Source organism: Lissotriton helveticus, chromosome 6 (assembly GCF_964261635.1).
Source record: "Lissotriton helveticus chromosome 6, aLisHel1.1, whole genome shotgun sequence".
In the NCBI taxonomy this organism is placed as follows: domain Eukaryota; kingdom Metazoa; phylum Chordata; class Amphibia; order Caudata; family Salamandridae; genus Lissotriton; species Lissotriton helveticus.
In genome coordinates, this window is record NC_136067.1 from 1,389,381,902 (window position 1) to 1,389,402,681 (window position 20,780).

A 20,780-nucleotide genomic window follows, 5' to 3' on the forward strand; every position below is an offset into this window, starting at 1 on the left:
GGCCCATTAGGGTGCACTAGAACGTTTTGCTTGGTCTTTCTCAAAATAGACAGCCATTTTGACATTGTAGATAAGGTATCCTTTGACAAATACATGCACTGTCTCTATCAAGACGACTGTAAGCGTCAATCACAGGCCAAAAGAGAGAACTTTCAATGAATGCTCTGTGAGCCCAGCGCCAGCAGCAATGACATCACACTGTCGCAAGACCTCTGCAACTCCCTCGCCACGTGCTTTTACCGCAAGCTCGCCGATATACACGACAGCTTCGGTGCCCAGACTCCGCCTCCAGGCACCAAACCAACGCCCCCCTACCACCACACTCTGCGCTTGGACCCCCATCAGCACTGAAGACACCACCCACGTTATGAACACCATCCACTCTGGCTCTCCCTCTGACCCATGCCCTCACCACATCTTCAACAAAGCCGACACCATCATCGCACCCCACCTCCGGAACGTCATAATTAACTCCTTCATGTCCGCCACCTTCCCAGAGAGCTGGAAGCACGCAGAGATCAACGCCCTTCTGAAGAAACCCACATCGGACCCTTAAGACCTCAAGAACTTCCGACCCATCTCTCTTCTTCCCTTCCCTGCTAAAGTCATCGCGAAGACCGTCAATAAACAGCTGACCACATTCCTGGAGGCAAACAACTCCCTCGACCCATCCCAGTCCGGATTTCGAGCCAACCACAGCACCGAGACCGCCCTCATCGCAGCCACTGACGACATCAGGATCCTACTTGACAACGGGGAAACAACCGCTCTCATCCTCGTAGACCTCTCAGCCGCCTTTGACACCGTCTGCCATCGTAACCCTAACAACCCGCCTCCACAATGCTGGGATCCAAGGAAAAGCCCTGAACTGGATCACCTCGTTCCTCTCCGACAGGACACAGAGGGTCCGCCTCCCTCCCTTCTGCTCCGCGGCCACAGAGATCATCTGCGGCGTACCCCAAGGCTCTTCGCTCAGCCCAACCCTCTTCAATATCTACGGGCCCGATTCACAGAATGAACTTAAGACTAAATCCTAAACTTACTACTATTTGGTATTCACAGAATGCACTTACTACTTTCGGGATTCACAGAGTGAACTTACTACTTTCGGGATTCACAGAATAAACTTACTACTTTCAGTATTCACAGAATAGATTTAAGGCTACTAACTCTAAGTCCGAACTCGGGCCGTAAATTCCGGCCCGGAGTCGGAGCTTGCGGCCCAGAGTTGGAGATTTCAGCATGGCAAAAATCCCCACCTCCGAGCCGGAGGCTCCGCCTCCAAGCCGCAAGCTCCGCCTCTGGGCCAGAAGCTCCGCCTCCGGGTCGGAAGCTCCGCCCCCAAGCCAGAAGCTCCGCCTCCGGGCCGGAATTTACGGCCCGAGTTCGGACTTAGAGTTAGTAGTCTTAAATCTATTCTGTGAATACCGAAAGTAGTAAGTTTATTCTGTGAATCCCGAAAGTAGTAAGTTCACTCTGTGAATCCCGTAAGTAGTAAGTGCATTCTGTGAATACCAAATAGTAGTAAGTTTAGGATTTAGTCTTAAGTTCATTCTGTGAATCGGGCCCTACATGAGCCCCCCCCGCCGCCATCACACGCAAACACAACCTCAACATTATCTCCTACACCAACGACACTCAGCTGATACTCACCCTCACCAAAGACCCAGCCACCGCTAAAACCAACCTCCAGGAAGGAATGAAAGACGTCGCAGAATGGATGAAGCTCAGCCGTCTGAAACTGAACTCAGACAAGACGGAGGTCCTCATCCTTGGACCATCCCCATCCGCCTCGGATAACTCATGGTGGCCCACAGCGCTGGGCACCGCACCGACACCCACGGACCACGCACGCAACCTGGGATTCATCCTGGACTCCTCCCTCACCATGACCAAGCAAGTCAATGCCATCTCATCCTCATGCTTCAACACCCTGCGCATGCTGCGGAAAATCTTCCGGTGGATCCCCATCGAAACCAGAAAGACTGTCACCCAGGCCCTCGTCACCAGCCAACTGGACTACGGGAACGCCCTATACGCAGGAACCACAGCCAAATTTCAGAAAAGACTTCAGCGCATACAGAACGCTTCCGCCCGACTCATCCTCGACATCCTTCGCCACAGCCACATATCTGCCCACCTGAGAAACCTGCACTGGCTCCCCATCAGCAAAAGGATCACGTTCAGGCTCCTCACCCACGCACACAAAGCGCTCCACGACATGGGCCCCGAATACCTCAACAACCGCCTCACGTTCTACACTCCGACCCGCCAACTCCGACCCGCCAGCCTCGCCCTCGCCACCGTCCCACGGATTCGCAGAACCACCACCGGAGGAAGATCGTTCTCCTACCTGGCCGTCAGGATGTGGAACTCCCTCCCCGCCCACCTACGACTGACCCAGGACCATCTCACCTTCAGGAAACACCTCAAGACCTGGCTATTCGAGCAGTAGCAGCACCCCCCTCCCTTCAGCGCCTTGAGACCCTCACTGGTGAGTAGCGTGCTCTACAAATGTATTGATTGATTGATTGATTGATTGACCAATCTAGATCTGAGATATCTTCCTGAGTGCTCAGGAGCCTGGTTGTCCAAATATGCATTCTGTAAATTATGTTACAAATATCCTCTCTTGATGATAAAATGGATGGAGTCACCATCACCAATAGTTTGATTAATCTGTTCTATTCTACATCGATTTCGGTGAAGATGTGAGGAATATGGCGCAGTAGATAAGAGAGGATTTGGAGAGGGATAACCGTACCTTACATCCAGATATGACAGGAAAAAACAGGAAAAGGTAGTAGTTGGCCAACAAGGAGCAGTGGGAGGCATGACCTAAGTATGAAGCACGCCTATATGGTTAGGAAGGATCAATGTGACATCTGCAGGGAATCTGCTAGTAGATAGGAGGATGATCTGAGAAAAATAATGTTTTTTAGTTTGAATTTGATTTGATAATAAAAAGGCATTGAAGCCATGTTGAGGACGCATGCAAATGATAACTTTGGAAACGAGGGTCTTTTGATATGAAGCATGACCCAGGGACTAAGGATGACATTGAGCCTATAGTGGGTCTACTAGCAGGGGACAATAGTGACAGTTTGTTAATTACTCGCATCCCCCATTCACTCACACCCCCTTCCACTTACCCTTTCAGGTTGGCCACCATAAGGTACAAGACATCTATTTTGGATTTTATCCTGTGCAGATCCCAGCGGCTTCTGTGAGGATACCAAAAGAGGGCATCAGTCAATCATTCAACACTGGAGGATCAAATCAAGGGACCACCATATACCACACTATCTTCCGGAAGACAGAAAATGTATCTCTTATACTTGTTCTAGAGTCCCATGGATACTCTACCTGAGAAGTAAGTTGATCACAGACTATCGATATTCATCATAGTCATTAGGAATGATACATTTAATAGCAATTTTATTTTTCCAGCCCATCAGAATATAGTTTTGTTAAGGAAGCTAAACGAACAATTTTATAGACATTAGGTTTGGCTTACATTTTGAATCCTGGCTAAAATATTTTTTAAAAGCCTGCTTTGATATACAATGAATGTATGTGATAAAGAATTCAATATATCATTAGTTCATTGGGGGCTGCCCTGCCAAGGCTGAGGAGCGCCACCCCACTGCTTTTAAAAGCAGTGTGACTAAAATAAAAATAAAATGATAATAACTGAATGTTATTATCATTTTATTTGTTCCAGCTGCTTTGCGAGCGGGTGGTCAGGCCTGCTCTGCTGTCAGAGCATGGTAGGGGAGGAGTGGTGGGCACACTGAAGTGTGCACGATGCTTTAGCTGGCCCTCTGGGGCTGGCCAAACCGTCATGCGCACTTTCCATGTTTTCCGTCCAGGCTGCATTACAGCCTGGATGGAGAACATGCCCAGGCCACCAGTCCCTGCCTGAGCGCCGAACCACGGCACTGAGACCAATCGCAACTCTGCATTGCCGCATTATGATTGGTTAGGGGAGCCTGGGTGCTTACCAATCACAATGCTGCAATGTTGAATTGTGATTGGTCAGGGAAGCCTGGGTGTGCTTCCTGGTTCCTGTTCCAACAGACAGACACGGAGCAGAGACGCGGGATGTGGCGATAAGGTTACTGGTTTTTATTTACATTCCCCTTCCTTCTCCCCCGATACATGCCGGCTGCCACTGCATGATATAGTGCATGTTTGAGATGTAAAACACTCAACACTGCATAGGAAGCAGAATAATACACTAAACAACTATACTATGAGGTGTAAGAGAAGTACTCTATTGGGTGAAGCCAACATCTGCTCTATGTATATTTTGAAGATTTGGTAATAATAGCTACTTCAAACAGCTGCAGTTTCAACCCTTCCCTAATAAAAAAGAGCTTGCTCCAAGCAGCCAATTTAAAGTGCTAAAAGCAAATCAAAGGAGATAAACATGTGAGAGTCAAGCAGATTTTACAGATGTATACAAATTCAAAAACAATACAGTGTCTGAAGATGGCCAGTAAACAGAGCTTTGTGTTGTCCATCATAAATCAAACCACAACAGAAATGTGGCAGTGGCAACACTTAGGCAGCATAGGGAAATAATGGCCTTGTGAGGTGAGCAACATGTAACAATGCAGCTATAAGGAGGCAGGACCAGAATGAATAGCCACATCAGAGAATAGGGTTTTGGGGGGGCAGCCGACCAGCGGGAGGCCTGCCCCCCTAGTGGGTTTTGGGCCGGGGGCAGCCAGAGCCCATTGGGCTGGTTGGCTTCCATTGGGCTTGCGTTGGGCTTGTTGGGCTTGGGTTGGGCTAGTTTTGGGCTTGGGCGTTTTATAACCGGTCATCTTGTGTCACAAGCCACCATTTTGGTGTTTGTGACACAACAGTCAGTCAGGGAGGACACTGGGCAGTTTAGCTTTGTTGACTTTAGCTTTGTTTAGCTTTGAGGTGGGTGTGGTGCCATTCTGTTGTGCCTTTCACTGTGAAAGTGGCAGCGGGAGCCTTTGGTCACCAGCTGCGAGGGACAGTGCACGGTGTCAGCGAGGAGTTTTGAGGAGCGTCTCTGCACGGGGCCCATTGATGGAGAGGGATGGCGCGCTTGGCGGATCCGCGTGTCCTAGAGGCCATCCGCCTCTTAGAGGATGCGGGCCGCACTGACATGCTGTGGGCCAACGTGAAGGTGAGGCCCCCTAGGCGTGCAGCGAGTGGCGTCGCAGCGGCAGTAATCGCCTGCGAGCGCAGAAGCGGCCGACAGTGGAGGCGGAGGACACGGCCGCATGGTGCACACGACCTCGCCTGTCAAACGCTCGCGGGGTGGGAAGCGGGGCGCTGCTTCAGGGCCTACCCTGGTGTTTAGGGAGGGGGCGGAGGGGGCGGCTGCAGGGGGTGAATCTGGAGAGTTGGGGTGGCACCCACAAGCGGAAACGGGGCAATAAGAGAGGTGCGGTAGTCCCAGAACAGGGGCGGAACGGTGGGGGGGACGCCTCCACCCCAGGGTACAGCGGGGGTCCTTCCCGTTGCTTATTGACAGCGCGGAGGAGGGGGAAGGGTCAGGGGAGGGCGCAAGGAGGGGACATGGGGCATTAGAGGGTCCAAGAGGGGATGCCAGGGGTGTGGGGGTACAGGCCGGGCCATGGAGTTCAGGAGTGGGGAAGGGGCCAAGTGGGAGAGATGCGGGGACCCCCCAAGAATATCGGGGGAAGAGACACACCAGCCGACGGGTGGGGGGGGGGAGGCAGTGGGGGCGGGCAGGGATTTTCCACGTTGGGGGTCAAGGCCGGCTTTGGACGTGGGGGAGCAGTGCGGGAGGGCGTCTGAGGACCGGCACAATCGGTGGCCGGCCCCTGCGGCCTGGGGGAGCCAACGGGATCGTCGGGTGTCGGGCGGTTCAGGGGTGCCAGGGGGGGTTCGAGGGGGAGGCACGGTCCGCCGGGAGCTGGAGTCCTTGGTATGGAGTGACGGGGAGAAAGTGCAGGCGGTTGGGGGGAGGGGGGTGGGCGGTCAGGGGAGTGGGGCCTGGGGCCTGGCGGTCTACCCGTCATGGAGTGGGGGCCATTCATCCAGTTCAGTGGGGGTAGGGGTTTGGGGGTCTCCTGGAGGACGCTGGTGGGTTTGGCAGCTTAGGGGACAGGTTTAACCCCGGCATGTTAAACACCACCTCTTTTTTCTGCAGGACTGTATGGCGAGGTGCTCGGGAGAGCAGCATGCAGCTCCAATCCACCAAGAGGATGGGCCGGCTTTGCCTCATGCGGGCAGTCGCGCTCCCATGAGGGACCTGATGGTAGCGTCCTACAGGTGGCGGGACAGTAAGTCCCCACCAGCCCCACCCCGACGGGTCGATGTGGCCATCGGGGGACGGGGCGGAGGTCCGTCAGTTCAGATCAGGACCCAGAGGAGTGGCGCACAGTGCAGAGGGAAGAGAATTTGGATTTAGGTGATCTGCTCCGCTCATGTAGGGAGCGGGCTGGGCTGAGCAGGCTGGAGCCCGCGGAGGCGGCCTATGGCAAGAACGCATGGGGCTAACAGGGCTGGAGTCCGAGGTGGACGGCCCGTCACAGTTGGATTACATGTGGGGAGTGGGCAGGGCTGAGCAGGCTGGAGCCCGCAGAGAGCGGCCTATGGCAAGAACGCATGAGGCTAACAAGGCTGGAGTCCAAGGTGGACGGCCCGTCACATTTGGATTACGATGAGGAGAGTGTGGAGGAAGGAGAAATATTGTAGCAGGGGCGGGGGCAGGGTCAGGATGGGGGGATCGGAGTAATGCTGTTCCTAGTTTCTTGCAGGGTGCCCGAAAGGGACCCCAGGTGGAGAGAGTGAAGGACCCCCTGCTCAACTGGTTAGGCGGCGGGATCCAGTGCGGATTGGGAGGAAGAGGGGGTGCATTTGAATAAAGGAACGTACGTGCGGGACACGGGGTGAGTCCAGGCTTGAACGTGGCCACGGGCGGAAAGGCGGATGGGGGATACCCAAGGAGGGCAAGGAGGGTAAGGAAGGTAAGGAGAGTCATGAGGTTCCGGTGCACAAGCTGCCGTATATGGGCATTACGAAGCCCTTGGCACACGTGTCGTTGGGCACCAAGGAGAAGATATGGAAAGGGGAGTATGTGGATATCTTAAAGCTCCAGCATCTTGAGCTGACGGCAAAGGAGGAGTCTAAGGAGGAGGAGCTGGAGTTGGCTAAGCGGCCAAGGGTGCCCCTGAACATTGAAGTTTTGTGGGAGGGTTTCTTGATTTTTGCCAGTGTGTACTGCGAAAAGTACCCGGTGCTCTTTAAATACATTGACGTGATCCGGCGGGTGCAGGTCACGTACGAGGTTACGCATGGACACACTATGACGAAGAGTTTAGAGCGCGCTTGGCCTGGGACCCGGAGGCAAAATGGGGGGAAATCGATTCAGATCTATACCAGCAGACCATGGGGGCAAAGTCTGGCAAAACGATATACACGGCCAGCGGTTTACCGCGCCCCTTTCAAACCCGCCCCACCTGCGGTGGGTTGGGGCAGGGAGGGAATACCGTCGGTGCCAGAGTGGGAGCGTGTTGGGACTACAACAAGGGCCCTTGTGCAAGACAATATTGAAGGTTCCGGCGCAAATGCTCCAAATATGCAGGGCGGTACCCGGTGGTGCCAAGCTGGGAGACGGGAGGGGGCAGTCAGGGTCAGCAGTCCGCAGCATCGGGGCAACAGTCGGGGGCAGGGGAGGTAGGGGAGGACAGGAGTCTCTGGGGAAAGGATCATACGCCAGTTAAACAGGACCGGCAGGAAACCTTCTTGGCGTCTTATCCACGGACCGAAGACGGCAGGACAGCTCCGGCAGGGGTTTCGGGAGGGTTTCCACCTGTGGTACGAGGGTCCGAGAGCTGCCTGATGGGCCGAAAATCTAAAATCTGCCAGCACACACGGGGCAGTGGTATGGGATAAACTGGGAAAGGAAGTCCGGGAAGGGCGTATGGCGGGGCCTTTTGTAGTGACCCCTATGCGGGACCTGATTATCTCCCCTACCGGAGTGGTGCCGAAGAAGAAGCCCGGACAGTATCGGCTGATTCAGCATCTGTCATGGCCGGATGGGGCGTCAGTCAATGATTACATAGCGGCCGATCTGTCATCGGTTTCTCACTCCTCCGTGCACGGCGCATGGCGGCTGTTTGCGATGGTGCGGACAGGCGCCCTCATGGCAAAATGCAACATCATGTCAGCTTTTCGGCTGCTCCCGGTACACCCGGAGGATTTTCAACTATTGTGGATTCAGTTTGAGGGGTCCATCTTCGTGGACAAAGCTTTGCCCATGGGGTGTTCCATCTCTTGCACTTTGAGCGGTCCAGCGCCTTCTTGCAGTGGGTTTTTTCGTGGTACACAGGCAAAGAGACGGTGACGCACTACCTGGATGACTTTTTCCTGGTGGGACTGCCCAGTTCAGCGGACTGCCAGCTGCTGCTGGACAGTTTTACAGAGCTCATGGGCTACCTGGGTGTGCCCCTGGCGCCAGAGAAGACACAAGGTCCCAGCACGGTGCTGTCATTTCTGGGTATAGAACTAGACTCGGTAGCCATGGAGGCCCGTTTGCTGGGAGATAAGAAGGTGTACATGCTGCTATTGATCGACACCATGTTGGCCAAGCAGAAGGTGACGGTACGGGAGGTGCAGGTTCTCATAGGGCACTTGAACTTTGCGTGCCGGGTAAACCTTTTGCAGACGTCTGGGTGTGTCCCGTCCGGTTTGACACTTCCGCAGCATCATCTGCGCCTGTTGGCGGGTACGAAGGAAGACGCACATGTGGCGGGCGTTCTTGGAATGATTTAATGGTATTCCCATGGCCCCCCTGGAGCAGTGGGAATGGGACGAGACCATCTCCTCGGACGCGGCGGGGGGTGGGTGGTTTTGGACTGTATTGGCAGGGGAAGTGGTGCGCTGAGGTTTGGCCCCCACAGTGGCGGAACCTGGGAAGGAGCCTTGCATTTTTTGAACTGTTTCCCCTGGTGGTGGAGGTGACGGTGTGGGCAGGGGAGCTAGCATACAAAAAGGTGATTTTCAAGGTGAATTACATGTCGGTGGTACCTGTCGTGAAAATGCAGTCGGCCAGGGACCCGCAGGTGCTCAAGTTGTCGAGGGTATGTGTGCTGCAATGTTTTGAACATGGCATTTTGTTTCAAGCCCGGCATGTGCCGGGGTGGACAATGACATTGCAGATGCTTTTTCTCGTTCACAGTTGCAGAGGTTTCATGGGCTAGCCACGGAGGCGGACAAATGCAAGACGCCATTGCCGACAGGGATGTGGTGAGTAGGAGAGAAAGGGTTGTTCAATTGATAAGAGGGTCAGTGGCTGTTTCAACGTGAAGGGCGTACGATTAGGCTTGGCGGGACTTTTTGGACAGTGGGGCGACACAGCACGACAGTCATGGGGTGAGAGGTGAGCAGGTGGTGCACTTCATTTTGGCAATGATGTACAAAGGAATGTCCAAGGTGATGATCGCGGGCAAGCTGTCGGCCATAGCATTCATGGGAAAATTGTGGTGGGTCTATGCGCCGTTGGTGGGTGAACTGGGTGCACGTTTATTGGAAGGATGGGCACGGGAATGAGGCGCCAATGCCTCGCAGCGCCACCCCATAACAGTGGGGATTCTTGTCGGCTAGATAAGGCTCATGCCGGAGATTTGCCGCAACAGAGAGGAAGCTATTCTGTTTTCCACCCTAATGTTGTGGATGTATTTCAGGGCTTTTCGGGTTTCAGAGCTCCTGGGGACTAGAGGGAAGCAGGGGAAATGGTGGGGGGAGGTGGAGTTGCGGACCAGGGAAGTGGCAGTTCTTTTGCAGCGCTCGAAGACTGATCAACGGGGAGTGGGGAAGTGGGTTGTCATGGAACCCGTGGCGGATCAGGCGGTGTGCCCTGGGGTGTGGGGTGAGATCCTGGCGTCCAGGGCGAGTTATGAGGCGGGTGAGGTTTTTCGAAGGGCCGAGGGTAGCTGGGTGTCAGTGGCGCAACTACTTTGGGTTCTGCGGCACGCCCTTTGTGCTATGGGTGAGAACCCCAGACTGTATGGGACGCACACCTTTCGTATAGGCGCGACAAAAGACGTGGCGAAGTAGGGGTGGGGGAGGGAGGATTTGATGTGACTGGGGCGCTGGAAATCAGACTGTTATAAGACATACATCAGGATGCAGGGTTTCGGGGAGGAGGAGGCTTGATTTGTTGTCGCTTGTCTCACATATGTGTCTTTTCAGGTACGGTGGCGGGATCGACCGTAGCAAAATTGTCCATCCTCAACTTAGGACACTCTTTTGTGAAACGAGCGGAGCGATATGAATGGGACAAGACCAGGAATTTGAATCTAGAATTGGATCCTAGGCTTTTTCGTTGTTATTGGCAAGGGAAGGGGGGATGAGTTAATTCCAGCGCTGAGTAAGATAGTTATGGGGGGAGTTTGCCCGGATGTTCTGGTTATTCATTTAGGGGAAAATAATTTGATTCAATGCAAAGGCTTGGCGTGGCTGAAACAAATGAAGCGGGATTTGCTGGACATTCAGCGGCAATGGTCTGGTTGTCATGTGATATGGTCTGAGTTTATACAGAGGAGATGTTGAAGTGGGGTTGAATGGCCGGCGGCCATAGATAGGGCGCAGAGGAAGATTAATGGGGTCATGAGAGTTTTTTCCGACAAAGAAGGGTTTGGAAGGATGGAACATCTGGAGCTGCGCTATACGGGAGTGTATTTCTTCAGGGAAGATGGGGTGCATCTGCCCTGCTATGGCATGGAATTGTCTATAGTGCAGTTGAAGGAGGCTTTGGACAGGGCGATAGGGGTGTGCAGATACCCAAAGCGTCAGGAGTCCTAGTGGGGGGGGTTGGAAAGCCGCCGGGGTCAACTTTCCGAGTGGCGTTTTTCCTAGGTCAGTTGTGGCATAATGATGCATAGTTTCAGTCATGAAAGAACATAAGAAGTTTACCTAGTAAGGTAGTTGTAGAAAAGTTAGGAAATTGCAAGTTGTGCTTATAATTGTTGCAGGGGGGAAAATGTTTAGGGGAGGGGGTGGGGGGTAAAGTAGGAAGACAATATTTAGTGAGGATTTGTTTTGTACGGCACAGGCCAAGGAAACTTGTATGTAAGGTTCACCTGTTTCCAATAAAGCAGCCTTTTTCACACCAACAAGCTACTCTGTGGTGCTGCGCCCCTTTTTGGCCCAATAGGACTTTTGGGAGGGCGGCTGATCAGCGGGAGGCCTGTCCCCTTCCCCCCGAGGGTTTTGAGCCGGGGGTAGCCAGAGCCCATTGGGCTGGTTGGGCTCAATTGGGCTGGCGTTGGGCTTGTTGGGCCTGGGGCTGGGCTCGTTTTGGGCTTGGCAGCCAGAGCCCATTGGGCTGGTTGGGCTTCATTGGGCTTGTGTTGGGCTTGTTGGGCTTGGGTTGGGCTAGTTTTGGGCTTGGTGTTTTTTCTAACTGGTCATCTTGTGTCACAACCCACCATTTTGGTGTTTGTGACACAACAGCCAGTCAGGGAGGACACTGGGCAGTTTAGCTTTGTCCCTTTCTCCCTCCCTAGGGAACGAGCTTCCGGCTAGTTTTTGCAGGGTTTGTTGTTGGACAGCTCATTACTTTTTCAGCTAGGTAGTTTTCTTGGGAGCAGGTGCATCGGGGGGGATTTTGTATTGGGGTTGGCGCTGGAACAGGTGCTGGTGTGGTGCGCTATGTTTCTTTAGGGCGTTTTTCGTACGTCAGTTGTGGTATAATGATGTATAGGTACAGTTATGAAAGAACATAAGAAGTTTACCTAGTTGGGTAGTTGTAGAAAGGTTAGGAAATTGATAGTGTGTTTATAATTGTTGCAGGGGGGAACATGTTTAGGGGAGGGGGTGGGGGTAAAGTAGGAAGACAATATTTAGTGAGGCTTTGTTTTGTACGGCACAGGCCAAGGGAACTTGTATGTAATGTGCACCTGTTTCCAATACATCAGCCTTTTTCACTCCAACAAGCTAGTCTGTGGTCTGTACTGCCCACCATTTTGCCCAAACAGCATTATTGGAGACAGTGGTGCATGTGAGAAGTATAATGGCTACATAACGTAGGCAATATATGACCCCATGAAGCATGCAGCAGTGTTACCTATCAGCATCCTGGGCCAGGTAGAACATGTGGTTTTTAAGCCCCCTAAGTTGTAAGCTCCGATGAGTGTATGTCTCCTAAATGCCAATCCAATGTAATGTAATGTTACGTTATTTAATATATTTTACTTAGCAAATGGGCACTTCACAAATATGTTAACATTTTAAATGCCATGTCATGTTTTTTCAGGGTTGTCATGTAACAGAATCCTACATGCTGGGAATCAAAGCAAATTCAACACTGTAGAACCACCATGTCTTAAGTTGTTGCAGAAACCTTTGATGAGAGAAAGTTGTTCTAGAAATCTTTTCCAAGTGATGTGAGACAGAATCAGAAAGCAGGGACACCCAACATTTCCTCTTGAATGCAGAAGAGGAGGCAGAACCAAGGCTGAAAACTCATATAGTCAAGCAGCATTTGCCTTGAGAAACTGTAGGGACAACCCAAACACAGATTTAGCTTTATGAACAACATATACAAGTTTAACAAACATTGGCAAAGCCAAGAGGTCTGATCACCATTCTCAGTTATAACCAGACCTATAGAGTTAGACTGGTGGCCTTTCACCTGTACAGTGACATAAAGAAATGGGAATGAAATGCATGTACTGTAATATAGTTCAAACATAGTTAACAACTTTGAAAATTTGTATTGAGAGCACAGTAGTTTTAGAATTTGTCTCATCTTAAAAATACATCAAGATTCCCTAAGTTTATTAATCAACACCATAGTTTTTGCCTGATCTCTTATCAAGCAAGAGCCGACTCTACTCTGCAGTAGAGATAGAAATCTACAACTCCTAGATATCCCACAGTATTCCAGAGAGCCTTGTGCTGAAAAATCAAGCAAGTAACCATCAGAAGTACATGAATACCCTCAGGATATTTTTGTGAATCATAACAAAGGTTTTTATGAGACCATAATGATTACCTTTGTCAATTATAAACTGTAGCTGCACACTAAGGGCCAGATGTAGGTAATTCCTATTTACCTACTCTTAAATACCGAATTTTACCGATTCGGTATTTAAGAGTAGGTAAATAGGAAGGAGGCAGATGTAGGTAATTTCAATTTTGAAATTACTGAATCTGTAAGATTCGGTATTTACCGATTCGGTAAATACCGATTCGGTATTGCCCATTGATTCCTATGGGCCTTGAAGCCCATAGGAATCAATGGGAAATACAGAATCGGTATTTACCGATTCGGTAAATACCGAATCCTGCAAGGGTGCAGGGGGTGTCACTTTGACACCCTCTAGCACCCCAATTCCAGGCTTGTGTGCCATGTGGCACATATACATGCCCTAAGGGCACGTCTGTGTGTCACATGGCACAGGTGTGCATGCACAGATGTGCATGCACACCTGAATTCGGTATTTTACCACACAATAGGATTGTGTGGTAAATACCGAATTCGGAAGGCCTGTAGCACTGTAAACAGTGCTACCTACATCTGGGATTTACCAAATCGGTAAAATTACCGATTCGGTATTTTACAGAATCGGTAAATTTACCGATACTGTAAATTGACAGCATCTGTAAAATAATGCCCCTACATCTCAATCACCAAATACCGGTCGGTAACGGCCGAATTCGGCCGTTACCGACCGGTATTTGGGATCCTACATCTGGCCCTAAAATGGCTAAATACCACAAAACTAATTGGTGATAACTCAGTGTACTAGAGTAATTGGGCCAAGGTACGACATTGTTCCAATGAAATAATGCACCTCTACACACAATGCCAGGAGAAATATTTTATCAAGAAAGCTGTGCCAGGAGAGATGAGTGACCACCAGGGACACAGAATACCAAAGAGGGCTTTCCTGCGTGTTGCGTGGGAAAGTAAACCTATTTTTCAGTAAGACACTTAGGAGCATATGTACAAGCCCTATAGCCACCAGAGCTTCACTTTTTTGGACCCTACAGTGGCCTAGCTCCATTTTCCATATTTATAAGGTGGCTTAATGCCACCCTGTAAATATGCCCCTTTGCACCACAGTCATCTGCCGACAAACAATTCAAAGAGAACAAGAGACTCGGGGCACATTTACAACAGAATGGAGAAGCATGACATTAAGCAAACATTGCTAACGCCACGCTTCTCCATTCTGAAAACACAGGGATGCGCCGTATTCACAAGAATGCGGTGCACCCCTGCGTTTCCCCTAGTGCTGGCGCTGAGTTCAGCTGCCTAGCACCAATGCAGGCACCCTTGTACCAAAGTTCAAGGGGTTTCTGCGTTGGGGGAAAAGATTGTTTATGATGATTGTTAATGATTGTTATTGTGCAGGAAGGGAGACCTTCCTGCAGATAAACAATCATTCTTGACGTTTTGAAACTTCTATGTGTGCTGCTTAATGCAGCGCACATAGAAGTTGCAAAAAGTAATTTTTTTCAATGATTGTGCAGGAACGGTCACCTTCCTGCACAGACACAATCAATGGCATTTTGCTGTTTCTACGTGTGCTGCACAAGGCAGCACATATGAAAACAGCAAAGGCGCGGAGAAATAAAGCATTTCTCCACATTGTGCAAGGGTAAGACCAGGTTTTCCCTGATCTTAATTTTGGAGCTGCCTCCTATTTACGCCACCCTTGTAAATAGGGGGCAACATCAAAATCAATGGGTGTTGCGGTGGAAAGCCCACCACAACACCCATTGCCCTCCCCTTTCACGCTGAGTACAGCATGAAAGGGTGTCTTATTTGCAAGGCAGCGTTAAGCCACGTAAGGTGGCTTAACGCTGCCTTGTAAATAAGGAAAAGCCCCTATCGCCATCACAACCAGTGACGTTGTGGTGGCGGTGGAGGTTTGTAAATATGCCCCTCGGTATTTCAACACACATTGCTTTTTGACACTGCCCCAAATTTACAAGGCTGAGGCAGCACCAAAAACGAACGCCAAGGAATTCCTGGTCTTAGAATTGCGATACGAGTAGAAATTATTCATTTCATTCATAGCTCCTTGATATTTGCTCTTTCAATGGCCAAATTTAAACTGTGGAAACGATTTCTGCAGCACATATAGAAAGAGAAAATCACCATTATTGATTGTTTATGTGCAGGAAGGTGTCCCTTCCTGTACATATTCAATCATCCCTGCAGTGCAGGCACCCTTGCAACATGGCAGCAGGGTGCCTGCGCTGGTGCTAGGCAGCTTTTTTTTGCGCTAGCGGAAACACAGGGGTGTGCCCTATTCTTGTGAATACGGCACATCCCTGTGTTTAAAAAATGTTGGAGCGCGGCGTTGCAAAATTTGCCATAACACCGCTCATTTTTTTAAATATGCCCCTGTGAAAATAAAGGGGCATCTCAAGTTAATGTTATAGTCACTAATACCTGCACTTGTTAGTTTTTTGAACTCCATGCAATATAACATTTCACCAGCTAGATTGCTCCCAATACACCTTTAAGCAATTCATGTTTTAGCCTCGTTTGGAGTATTTTGATGCTTCCTCATTTCACATTACTCAGCTACATGTTTATTGTAGTTGCATCAGTAACACAAAGTATCACTGTGTACTCATCTGATATTGGAACAATTGATACAGAGAGACTATTAGCAACAGAGTATTTGTTCATTCTTTTTGATTCTTTTGTCACTTGTGGGCTAGGCAGGGTGCAAAAAAACAGGGCCAATAAAGGGTCATATTACCAACAACTAGCGATATTTATCGCTAAATGGGCTTAGCGACATTTTTTCTATCGTCGTGCTTCGCCTGATTTTATCACAGAGATAACTTGCTATTAGCAACGTTTCTCTCAAATGCAATAAAATTTCAGGCCTTAGCGGCGAAATGCGTTAATATCGCTGGTAATCCAGCGATATTCACGCATTATCACTAATGAGGATTTAGCCATAATATCCAACTCCCATTGGATATAATGGCTAAGAACTAGTCTGAGCAGGCGATAGTTTTTGGAGATATTCGCGCTTAGCATGAATATTTCCATCGCTACGCCTGCCTTGCTAATATGCGATAGCGACGTTAGCGACTGCTTTCAGTCGCTAACAGGTTGGGTATGCCCACTTTGCATGTCATTAGCAGTAAATATCGCTGACATGCAAAGCAGGCCCCAAACCGCTCGCTATCGCCTACAAGCTGTCGCTTACTGCTGTTAGCGAAAGCTTGTTAATAGGGCAATAGAATTATTGCCGATTAGTGGCCGAAAACAGCCGCTAAAGCGGCGATAATCACATATCGCCTGCCTTGGTAATATGCCCCAAAGTGCGGTTGGCATGATCTTGCTGTGAATTTCGCTATTTTAATGTTTGTACATGAAAATAGCTGTTATAAAAATGCAAAGGAGAACCGTGCGCCTGTTTATATGCATTTTGCACTGTGTACCATGTATATCAATAACTCAGCATTTCTCACAGCATAATTCATAGTTAGCAGTGAGCAGAGGTTACACCTTTCAGTTTCTGAGCTGTGCTGTCTGAAAAGTGTACAGAGACTTGGAAGAATACATAGGCAAATGGCCAAGTTGAAACATTGGCAATGCATGAAAAAGGCGTTTGGTTCTGCACTGAAACATCACAGTCATGTAAGGAAGGGCCTTAGGTTCCCTCAGGCAGTCCCTCCTGGAAAGAGGGCTCTCAAAAGCAAAATAATAAAATCAGAATAGAAAAGCGAAACTCTGAACAGAAAACGACTGTGCAAAGCAAATTACACTATACCCCTCAATCAACCACTCACAAGATCTAGCGCAGCTGTATGCACTCCATAATGATGGCAGCAGTAAAAGACCAAAACAAAAGAATTTATTTAAACACTCTCCAAAACAATTTCAAACAGCAGGAAATATACACAACCACAAAATGCATTGGACTGATACCAAAACATGACAAACATTTCATCAGGCCCATACTTAAAGGAAGCTCTCCAACACAGACAGAGTGCTGTCCCAGAACCCCTCTTTATTTGCCATATGGTGTGTTGACATTGCTACTCCTTTCTGCTTTTATCCATGTATCAGTTGGTATCCCAAACACAAAGAAACCTGCCTTGTAATACCTGCATGGTCAAGAGAGTACTCATAGAAGCATTTCACAATCATGCTCTAGAGCTTTTTCCATAACATTAATACACCATAGAAACTCTACCAAACTATTCAGTTTGTCTCTCTACATAATCCTTGTGCTAACCGGGAAATTTGGAGACAATCATCTCAACGTATGCGTTACAACGCATGCGTTTATTTATTTATTTATTTATTTATTTATCGCAATTTTTAAAGCGCATCAAATACCCATACGGGTGTCTCGGCGCTAATGTTACAGATCGTCACTTCAGTAGGGGAAAAATTTAGGAGGTAAACAGCCAGGTTTTGAGACTTTTTCTGAATTTTAGCAGCGTGGGGGCAGTTTTAATGTGGAGTGGCAGAGTGTTCCATAGTTTGGCAGTTGCGATGGTAAAGCATCTGTCTCCCCAGTTGGTTTTTTTTGTCAGAGGGACTTTTAACAGGTGGGCTGATGCCGATCGTAGTGTTCTCTGATGTTCCACTGGGCAGAGAGCTTTTTTTAGGAACAAAGGTCCGGGATTATTCAAGGTTTTATAGGCTATGCAAAGTGCCTTAAACTTTATTCGGCTCCTGATGGGGAGCCAGTGCAATTTTCTGATGTAAGGGGAGGTAGGAGTAAATTTGGGAATGGATAGAAGAATTCTAGCCGCGGCATTCTGCACCGTCTGGAGCTTATTAAGTACCTTTTCCTGAGCATTCAGCAATAGGGAGTTGCAATAATCTGTTCTAGAGAACACTAGGGTACTGATCAATGTTTTACCGGCGGATTGTGGCAGGTAGGGGAGAAGTTTCTTTATTCTTTTTAGGATGAAGAAAGCCGAGGATACCACAGAATTGGCGTGGTGGAGAAACGTCAACTTGTTATCAAAAGTGACTCCCAAATTTCGTACCTTGACTACTGGCTGGGGGGGCGTGCCCATCTGTGATGGCCACCACTGGGGAGACCAGGCCGGCTGCAAGCTCCCGAATGTCATCACCTCCGTTTTGTTGGAGTTCAACTTGAGGCAGTTAGATGACATCCAGGAGCCTATCGCCTTCATCCCTTCTTGAAAGTTTGCTGCGACAGATGTTCCGTCATTGTGCACTGATAGCACTAATTGGGTGTCGTCAGCATACGTTGTGAGGGCAATTCCATGGGATTTTATTACTCTCGCTAAGTCCGACACATAGATATTAAAAAGTGTCGGACTCAGCGAGGAACCCTGTGGAACTCCGCAGGGGAGGGAAAAGGTCTGGGAGGTGAAATTTCCCATCTTGACTGTTTGTGGGCGGTTGGCTAAAAATGAGGCGATAAGGTCTTTGGCCTTGTCTCTTATGCCTAAAGCTGAGACACGGTCGATCAGAGTGACATGATCGACCGTGTCAAATGCAGCGGAAAGGTCCAGTAGTATTAGGACCGCCGCGCCTCCTTTGTCCATGGCTGTTCTGATCTCATCTGCTGCCTTGAGCAGTGCAGTTTCCGTTCCATGGCCCTGTCTAAAACCGAACTGAGTGTCGTCTAGAAGGTCGTTGTCATTGATGTATTTGGAGAGTTGGATATTCATTACCTTCTCGAAGATCTTAGCTGGGAAGGGAAGGCAGGCGATGGGTCTGTAGCTAACAGGGAGAAGAGGGTCCAACGTTGGTTTTTTGAGGAGAGGTTTAATAATTGCCTCTTTCCAGACCGATGGATAAATGCCTGTAGAGAACATGGCGTTACAGATGGTAGATAACGCGGGGGAAATGGCTTCTGGGATAAGATTCATAATAGCTGGAGGGCATGGGTCTAAGGGGGATCCCGATTTAGTGCTAGTTACCAGATGCCGGATTTGTTCTTGATTAGTCGGGTTGAAAGAAGTAAAACTGACATTATTGTTTATAGGAGGTGATGTCAGGGAGGGGAGAGAAGATGATTGGGAGAAAGTCAGAAAAATGGAGCTAACCTTGTCCTCAAAGAAGCTAGCCAAATCGTCTGCTAGGGATTGTGAGCCTTCTAATCGTGGGGCAGGTGGATTGGACAGAAGAGTAACCACCTGAAACAGTTCTCCTGCTGAGTTTTTTGCCTGGTTGATTTGAGCGGTGTAGTAACGACCTTTTTCTGAGTTTATGAGTTTTTTGTAAATGGAAAGAGCGATTTTATAATTTGTTTTGTCTATGGGGTTGTATTGCCGGCGCCACTTCCTTTCGAGGTTCCTACAATGCTGTCTCTGAGTTCGGAGGGGCTCTGTAAACCATTGTGCTGATGGTAATTTCCTGTTTCGGCGTGAGTTTTTAATTGGGGCTAGTTTGTTGCAAGCCATGATTAAGTTGTTTAAATAGTTAGAGGAGGCCAGCGTAGGGTCCTGCTCGATGGGGATGTGGGTTTCTTGCATTATCTCTGTTAGCTGAGATAGGTTGATATGTTTCCAGTCTCTGTACGTGGATTCGGAGACAGATGTAGGCGGGGGTTTAGTGGGGCTTACTTCGATGGAGAAGCAGATTGCTGAATGGTCTGACCATATCAGAGGGATTACATGGGTGACGGCTATTTGGGGGTTGTTGGTGAATAGACCGTCCAGGGTGTGGCCTGCTTGATGAGTGGGGGATTCTACTATTTGCATCAGGCCGGCGGCAGCTAGATCCGTGATTAGCTGTGTAGTATCCGGGTCGTTAGAGTTTTCTAAATGAAAATTGAGATCGCCTAGTATGGTAAAATAAGGGGAGCCTGCAGTCCCTTCGATTATGTTTCCTATGTTGGCTAAGAACTTAGATCTCGATCCCGGAGGTCGATAAATTAGCATGCCCTTAAATGATGTTTTAGCAGAGAGGCCTAAAGTAAAAAGGAGGGCCTCATATTCGGGACATGTGGTTTGTACCGTGGAGAGTTTAAAGTGGTCTCTGTACATTATGGCTATACCTCCACCTTTTTTTTTGGGTCTATCTAATCTGCACACGTTGAAGTTGATAGGGGTAGCAGCTTTGAAGTCTGGACCGGAGGCTTCATCCCCCCAGGTTTCAGTGATAAACAGAAGATCCAATTTGTAAGTGTCTATTAATTCAGCAATTTCGAGCTTGTATTTAGGAAGCGATCTTGCATTTATAAGCGCTGCTAATATTGGGCGTGAGGCAGTATTGGTCAGTTTGGGAGTGTCCAGAATGCACGTAGGGCAGTGGTGAGGGCCCATGTGAGGGTTGGTATGCCTGAAACTAGGAGGTACATGGGGCCATTCCGCTACGTGTCTGAGGTTATGAAGTTCGGCAGCGGTATAGATGTAACTTACCGGGTTTGCCGCCCGTGGTGGAGTTAAAGCGGCAGGGGGGGTGGCCCTTAGCCCGTCCTCGGCGCGGACGAGCGCAGACGAGCTTGCCTTATGCGCGCCTTCGGCGCGCATTCGACGCGCCCGCTGCGCTCGTCCGCTGCGCTTCCTGTTGCCGTACATACTTTATCATCAGTTCAAGTGACGTGGTAAGGGGGCGTGGTCAGCGTAGCTGGGCGAGCCCTCGGCAGAGGAAAGGCGGCGTTGCCCTGGCAACAGTCGACCGCGTCAGCCTCCAATCGGCTGGGCGGCAGTCTGCGCGCTCGAGAGGAGTTTTAACTAGCAAAGTTTAAAATCACGTTATACACAATAAAAAGGGTGCTATCTCCCGGCTTTCCGCCTCAGGAGTGAGTTCTGTGAACGCCTCGCTTGCTGTCAGCGAGCGTTCAAGTAGT

General features: G+C 49.5%; 1 protein-coding gene across 2 annotated transcripts in view; it reads right to left on the bottom strand.

The window, feature by feature from the left end:
• The window catches only part of LOC144761752 (uncharacterized), a 136,321-nt gene that overhangs the window by 48,524 nt on the left and 67,017 nt on the right, over positions 1 to 20,780 (bottom strand). For both annotated transcript variants that reach the window (XM_078647004.1, XM_078647005.1), the window contains one exon: positions 3,153 to 3,224. In XM_078647004.1, coding sequence (XP_078503130.1) covers positions 3,153 to 3,224 — 72 coding nt within the window. The remainder of the gene's footprint in view (positions 1 to 3,152; positions 3,225 to 20,780) is intronic.